General features: G+C 34.9%; 1 protein-coding gene across 1 annotated transcript; it reads left to right on the forward strand.

Moving 5' to 3' along the window:
- Positions 1-3,068: 3,068 nt before the first annotated feature.
- On the forward strand, positions 3,069-4,501 carry LOC145043805 (transcription factor bHLH93-like). Its single transcript, XM_078992558.1, has 4 exons — positions 3,069-3,649; positions 3,726-3,896; positions 3,980-4,147; positions 4,247-4,501. The coding sequence occupies exons 1-4, from the start codon at positions 3,146-3,148 to the stop codon at positions 4,331-4,333; spliced, it is 930 nt and encodes a 309-aa protein (XP_078848684.1). The 5' UTR covers positions 3,069-3,145; the 3' UTR covers positions 4,334-4,501.
- The last annotated feature ends 2,823 nt before the right edge of the window (positions 4,502-7,324 follow it).

Here is a 7,324-nt window from a genome sequence, read left to right on the forward strand (position 1 = left end):
AACCTGTAACATCCGGATTTTACCAGGTATTTTGTAAAGTTAATTTTGTTGAATTATGAGGGGGACTCGGCGAGTTGGAGCTCAGACTCGCCGAGTAGGGACGCGGAATTGGACAATGGATCGCGCCTGGACTCGGCGAGTCCAGGATATGGACTCGGCGAGTCTGCGCTGTGTAGAGAAACCCTAAAATCCCGGGCTTGAGGCCTATTTAAAGGGCCTTATGGCCGTCATCTGTGCTCACCCAACCCTTAGAGAGAGACCCTTGTGTTCTTGAGTGATTGTGGAGAGAGAGGAGCATTTCTTGACCTTGTGTGTGCCATTTAGCAAAGAAGAAGGAGATTCTAGGCAAGAGGAAGCAAAGGAGGCTGCTATTTCGTGGATTTGGAGCTTAGATCATCAATCTAGAGGTATGATTTCGGTCCATATTCTGTTTGGTGAAGCATTATGTGATTTAGGGCTTAATATGGTCATTTATGGGATGATTTGATGCCCAATGGTTCCCTCCTTGTGTTGAGGTTATGGATCTGGATCCATAGAGGTCCAGAGAGCCTCACTCATCAAGCTTTATGTATAACAATGGAGTCTAGGACCTTGTGTTGTGGTATTTGAGTCAAAAACATCCTATATGGTCATATAGAGGTTGTATGTGCATCAAGATTGTAACTTTACGTGCTAAATGAGCTTGGAGGGACTGGATCTATGGATTAATGGACTGGATCTGACTTTATGAGCAAGATTGAGTCATTGCATGGCACGGACTCGCCGAGTCTGAAGAACAGACTCGGCGAGTAGCATGAATGTTGCCCGACCACACAGTGAGTGGTCTTGCCGAGTTGGGGAGGGTGGACTCAGTGAGTCAAGGGGGAGTCAGAATGGACCGGTGGACTGAGTCAAACTGGACTCGCCGAGTTGTTTTGAGACTCGGCGAGTTGAGTCGTGGTGGCCCCACAACTCATGCCAGGTGGAACTCATCGAGTTGAGCGAATGCTCGACGTGTCAAGGGAGGATTCCAGGGAAATTGGTGTATACGCTCAGACTCGCCGAGTCGCTATAGCGCACTCGCCGAGTCCGGTCAAAGTTGACCGTTGACCGTTGACCAGCGTTGACCTAAAATGACTGGTTATAGTGTGGTCAACCCTAGTTGGGAAAGTGTTAATTAGGGATGTATTGTGCTATAGGGGGACTACAGCTCGGCAGATCGAGTGATTAGCAATTTCAGGTTTACGATTTACCGAGACACACGAGGTGAGTCTTCTCACTATACTTTACCTTGAGTAGGTAACCAGAGTTATGGGATAGAGTATTGTATGCTATGTATGTTATGTGTTGTACTGCATTATTTCTATGTGATTTATGTGGTGCATGTCTAACAGAGTCGGAACCTGAGGGTTCACAGAGTTTGGGTGCACGGACCCACAGAGTTATAGCCTAGAGTGGCTAATATGTGTTATATGTGGTATATTGGGGAACTCACTAAGCCTTGTGCTTACAGTGTTTGATGTTATTGTTTCAGGTACTAGTGACGACCGCGGGAAGGCGCCGACTTGATCCGTACACACACATGTTCGGAGCTTGATATTATGATCTTGGGATTTTGTATTGTCTTGTTTGGATAATTAAAATGGTTGTTTTTATGAATATTGATGGAATTATGTTTTATAAAAAAATTGAAAAATTTGTTTTGAAATTTACGGTGTTACACAACCTTTCCTTTAGTGAGTAAATAAGTGTTTTGTAATAACCCTCTTCCAACTCTTCATGTATCCACTCAAAGTAGTTGCATTTTTCAAACTGTGGTCTATTAATCAACTAAATGAATAAGGAATATAAGTATTTCGAAATCCTTGACGTGATCATCAAATCATTAATATATATATATATATATATATATATATATATATATATATATATATATATATATATATATATATATATATATTGCTTTTGGACAAAACATTAAAGGTGGATCGTGTTTGTATCCCTTATGAGGGTTAACATGTACCAAGATTAGGTTCAAGATTCTTAAAATAAAAGAAAATCTGGGGTTTTTGTCGGACGCATTAGGGTTTTTAAATCCTAATTTATTGCATACAAAACAGATTAAGTTCATCATTGTCAAAGAAAAGCAATTGTAGCTAGATCAGGAGCTCACCAAGCTATTTCAATAGTTATAGAACCTTTTTCCTGGTTTCCCAATGTGTCATGAAGTGTGTTCCGTTGAGGGATTCTGATAAGGACAAAGGAGTATTGAAGAAGCTTAGTTCCAAGAGTTCGACAAAGGAAACAATATAAGCGAAGTTTTCTATATGAAGGAATCATTTATTATGTAGGTGGACAACGGGCTATGACATTTACTTATTACTACAATGTCATTTAAGCTTACCTTAATGGTCACGCTGCCAACTATGTTACATAACCTGGTAATCATTTGAAATCGATTAAAATGACTTTATTGAAAGATAAATTTTGACTTTAGTCACCTAGATATTGTGCAAAAAAATAAAATAAAATAAAATAAAATGTAGTGACATATCTAGAAAAAATTCAAAACTTTAATGTCTTACGATGTCGTTTTCTTTTATTATTTTATTATTTTAAAACAACAAACTAATATACTTCTAACTATCGCCTATGCATCATATAATTACCATCAATGTGTGAGACTTTGAACTTATAACATCTCAATTGACATAAGATTCTCATGGTTACTCCTTGTTTAATATTGTCCATACAAACACTTTTCTTAGACAAAATTATTTATTCATATAATATATCCCAACATTGTTTAATGATAAAATAAAATACAATTCTTAAGACAAATGAATAGCATTCAGCATCTTCAGTGTTCACCATCACTTTTTATGTACGTAGGGAATTGCACCTATATCTCCTCATAACTTATATCCATACTCATGCTTTCACAACAGAAAAATCCGACAGTGACTTGGATCATAGTCACATGTACATCCACAATATAAAATTAAGATATTATATAATCAGCCAGGAATGGGACCCAAACATTCCATTGGTACCATAATTTAGTTTACTATCACACACTAAACATATCGCAGATGCACTTGTTATATAATAACTCTAAACCACTTGCGTCTTCAATGAACACCCTTCCATACTTTCAGTTCGAAAGATGCTCCAACCAAACAGTCAACAAGGTCTCCTGCAAGATCTCTTGCCTCCAACCACAGAAACCTGGCCGATATTTCCAAATCCTCAAGAACTCGGCACCATGGACACTCAACTATTTCCCATTCAAGAAGATGACTTACTACTATTCACTTCGTCTTCATCATACCTGCAACTCATCTCCTCCTCAATGCAACCCACTTTCGAATCACATTACGCGGATGAATCAACCTACTGTTTTGATACATTCACACAAGATAAGGGTTTCATGGTACCATTGATGGTAGAAGAAGAAGAAGATGATGGTGATGGTGATGGTGATCAGAATGCTGTTTGTCATGATCAAATCCCAACCGCTTTCACCATGGGATCGAATGGGGAAAAGAAGGGTAAGTCCAAGAAAATTGAAGGACAACCTTCCAAGAATTTAATGGCGGAAAGAAGGAGGCGAAAACGGTTGAATGATCGGCTTTCTATGCTTAGATCAGTTGTTCCTAAAATAAGCAAGGTATAAACAGCAATACCCATGATCTAAAATTTCTTGTTTTTTCTTTAAATGACTTTTTTTTTCTTGAAATAAACAGATGGATAGGACATCGATTCTTGGGGATACAATAGATTATATGAAAGAACTTCTGGAAAAAATCCATAAGTTGAAAGAACAAGATATTGAATCAGATGGGGATCAGTTGAAACTGATGGGTAGGTTTAAAGAATTCAATATGAAGGAATCACAAGTAAGAAATCCACCGAAGGTAATATTATTATTCTGATTCTACCATCTTTAATCTCTAACACAAACACACAGAAACTGATTTTTTTCAAAAAAGTTATACAGTTTGATGTAGAGAGGGGAAATATCGATACCCAGATCCATATTTGTTGCTCAACGAAGCCTGGATTGTTGTTATCGACAGTCAACACACTTGAAGCGCTAGGCCTCGACATTCAAGAATGTGTTATCAGTTGTTTCAATGATTTTTTCCTTCAAGCTTCCTGTTCTGAGGTATTTTCATTTAAATCAACATTAGTAGATGATTACATGCATGAATCTATACGTACATATATACATCCATGAATTCCAATTTTTTTAACTAAAACTCAGGTACCGGAGCATCGATCCATGATAACTTGTGAAGAAATGAAGCAAATCTTATTCAGAAATGCAGGTTATGGAGGAAGATGTCTGTAAAGATGAAAACTTTTATAATACTTTAAGCATGTAAAAGGGTTAGGAGATGATGGATTGTTAATTGATTGAATTCTTTTGCGGATCTCCAGATTTTTTTTATTGTTATTTGTGATAAAGGTGTTATGCTTTTTAGTATCATAATGAATCATTGTTAAATCCTTTGTCCAATCTCATGAGCATCAACTGCTTTAGCTTTGTAATAATACAAGAAAGACAATTATTCCTTCATTGATTATAACGTAAAGGTAAAGGACAGAAAGATGCAGACAATTCAACACGAAACAATATTGTTATGTGATTTCATAATATAAGAGCAAAAATGTTCTTGTGGTCCCTACCCATGAGGAAAAGGAATGTTGTCAGATTATTTTATGCTCATATTTTCTATATATGTGAGGATTTGTAAAAATAAAAACAGGTGTATATATGACAACAACTGGATGAAGGAAAATGACATGCAAGGGTATGACATAGTGTGAAAGAAATGTATTCTATAAATGTTTTGCATAAAAAGCAACAACAATTTAATCATGGTTCACAGAAAAACAAGGAGGATCTTTAGGTTTCCAATATAAATTTTCCACAGATAGCAAACACATATACATATACTCGTACCAATCTCAATTAAATTAAGGATGTTGCTAATAAGACACCCCTTGAACACCCTATTGATCATTTTTTTAAAAAGTCAACCAATAATTAAGTGTTTATAATCAGTTTTTCCGGAAAACAATGCAACTTCAGCCAATAAAAATATTTAAAAAATTAATTAGGGTGTCCATATTGCAATATAGGATGTCTTTTTAGCCAACCCCTTAAATTAATGGAAGCTCAATAACTTAGAAATGCATCATTCAAAAGGGTATTAGAGTATTAGGTATGGGTCGGTTGAGGTGGATTATAACAACCTATAACACCAAGAGGGAAATATTGTTCATGGTGTTATGACCATGTTATGAGAAGGTTAAGAGGAGAAAAATAGACAGAGAAGAAATGTGCAACCAATCAATGTTCTCGTTTCAATATGTTATAACGTCAACAATATATGTCATAACACTAAAGGGGAAATGATATTCATTATGTTATGACTATGTTATGAAATGCTACATCAGCAAAAATACCACTTTTCGTTGTCTATACCGTATGCTCTTAGCAGTATTCGTAGTTTCAAAGTGCAAGTGCAATCTTGAGGATGAAAGACAAATTGTTAGTTTCATAAAGATAATTAAACACCAAGGTTCGGTCTAGAAAAAGATTCACATAGTAGCTTGTATAAATATCATCCACCATCACTAGGGGTTGGCTCAAAAACCATCCCATTTTACAATATAAACATTATAATTTAATTTTAAAATATTTTTATTGGTTAAATTATATTATTTTTCGAAAAAACTAATTATAAATAATTAATTATAGATTGACTTTTTATAAAAGAATCAATGAAATATTTAAAAGGTATCTTATTAGCAGCACTCTTATGAGTGCAGTGCATGAATAGGTTGGGGAGATAATATATATAGGGTGCTGCTATTAAAACACACTTTAAACACCTTATAAACATATTTATCAAAAGTCAAACTACGCAATCAAGAATGGTTCGCCTAACATTCATAATCTTTATAGTAGAGAAATGGTAGTACAAGATGATGTAATTTTCTTTTAGCTTTCGCCTTTAGAGTTTCGAGTTAATGAATCACTCATACAAAATCAACCACTTACACTACATAGCACTTATGAAGAGGTTCTAACTCAATTTAATACATTACATGATTTTCTGTAGAATATATCTCTGAATGAATATTAATTAATTAATATAAAGGCATACAAAAAGTTCTTCTCAAAAGATATGCTTGAATGACTAATAATGAGAGAAAACCTTGTTTTGAAAGCTCATAGAAATGAATCCTTTGTGCAACCGCCGTCCATAAAAAGTCATCTAGTCGTTTCCATGTGATTGTCCCTACAGTCCTTTTTTTTAGTTCAATGTCTAGGCAGGTTTATTAAATCTTTGTTCCGAAACAAAACGAATTCTAGATGTATTAAAAAAAAACTTAGCTTAAAATACTTTTTGTAAATAATAGATTATCAAACTAATTCCTTTAAAATTTTTTTTTTTATGTTTTTCACAGAAATTAAACTTTTTGCTATTCATTCTTCCAAAATACTTAAATAAAATCGATCTTTTGACAATAAATACGTCTGGTATTTATCTTAGTAAGTTAAACCTGCCATGTTGAATGATTAATAGATGGAACGAAGTTCGAAAGTGGCATACATCCCATTGGGGACTCACTTGACCACCTACTCCCTTTTATTTATATGTATTTTATGCATAAGAGCTAAAGAGGAACCATTGTTTAAACACACTACACGAAAAACACTTTCTAGAGTCATGACGGGCATATGAAGATGGGTCATTGATAAATGTAGTTGTTAACTTTAATAAAAGTTTCCCCATCAATATATTAGGTTAAAGCATAACAAAGTCTGCAATATTTCAACGTTTTCACTTAATTCCAGGAAGCTAAGCGATTTGTCAAAAAGAGTTTTTTGAAAGAACGGCAGGTTTTGTAAGCTTATGTAGCCACCAGGGACAAGAACCACCAACTAATAAACCAAATTTTATATAAGTTTACTGTTGTTTACTGAACTGGAAGTGTGGAATGAGAATACATATAGCTTCTATATCAATTCCAGGACTCCATTTGCTAATTTCGCGCAAGAAAAGCATAATCATAACAAAAATATGCTAAGAAAGTCCAATACTATTGTCCCTATAATTTGTGCTAGTCTTTGTGCCCTAATTATTTTGCTATTTATTTTATAGTTTCCTTTCTTTTCATTACAATCGTATCTTCCATTAATGATAAACATCATCCGTCTTTTGATTTTCAATCTTCAAAAGGTTATTCCCCATCACTGCTATAAAAAAAGCATGTAGTGAAGGTTGCACTACAAAAGTTTTGGGCTATAGCGGCGACAATAGTCGCC

The sequence above is a fragment of the Lactuca saligna genome, chromosome 4, assembly GCF_052625555.1.
Source record: "Lactuca saligna cultivar CGN05327 chromosome 4, ASM5262555v1, whole genome shotgun sequence".
Classification (NCBI taxonomy): domain Eukaryota; kingdom Viridiplantae; phylum Streptophyta; class Magnoliopsida; order Asterales; family Asteraceae; genus Lactuca; species Lactuca saligna.

Coding starts and splice junctions, on each gene's coding strand:
- LOC145043805 (XM_078992558.1), top strand. CDS start 3,146: ATGCTCCAACCAAACAGTCAACAAGGTCTCCTGCAAGATCTCTTGCCT. Junction 3,650..3,725: donor TTGTTCCTAAAATAAGCAAG/GTATAAACAGCA, acceptor TGAAATAAACAG/ATGGATAGGACATCGATTCT. Junction 3,897..3,979: donor AAGTAAGAAATCCACCGAAG/GTAATATTATTA, acceptor AAAGTTATACAG/TTTGATGTAGAGAGGGGAAA.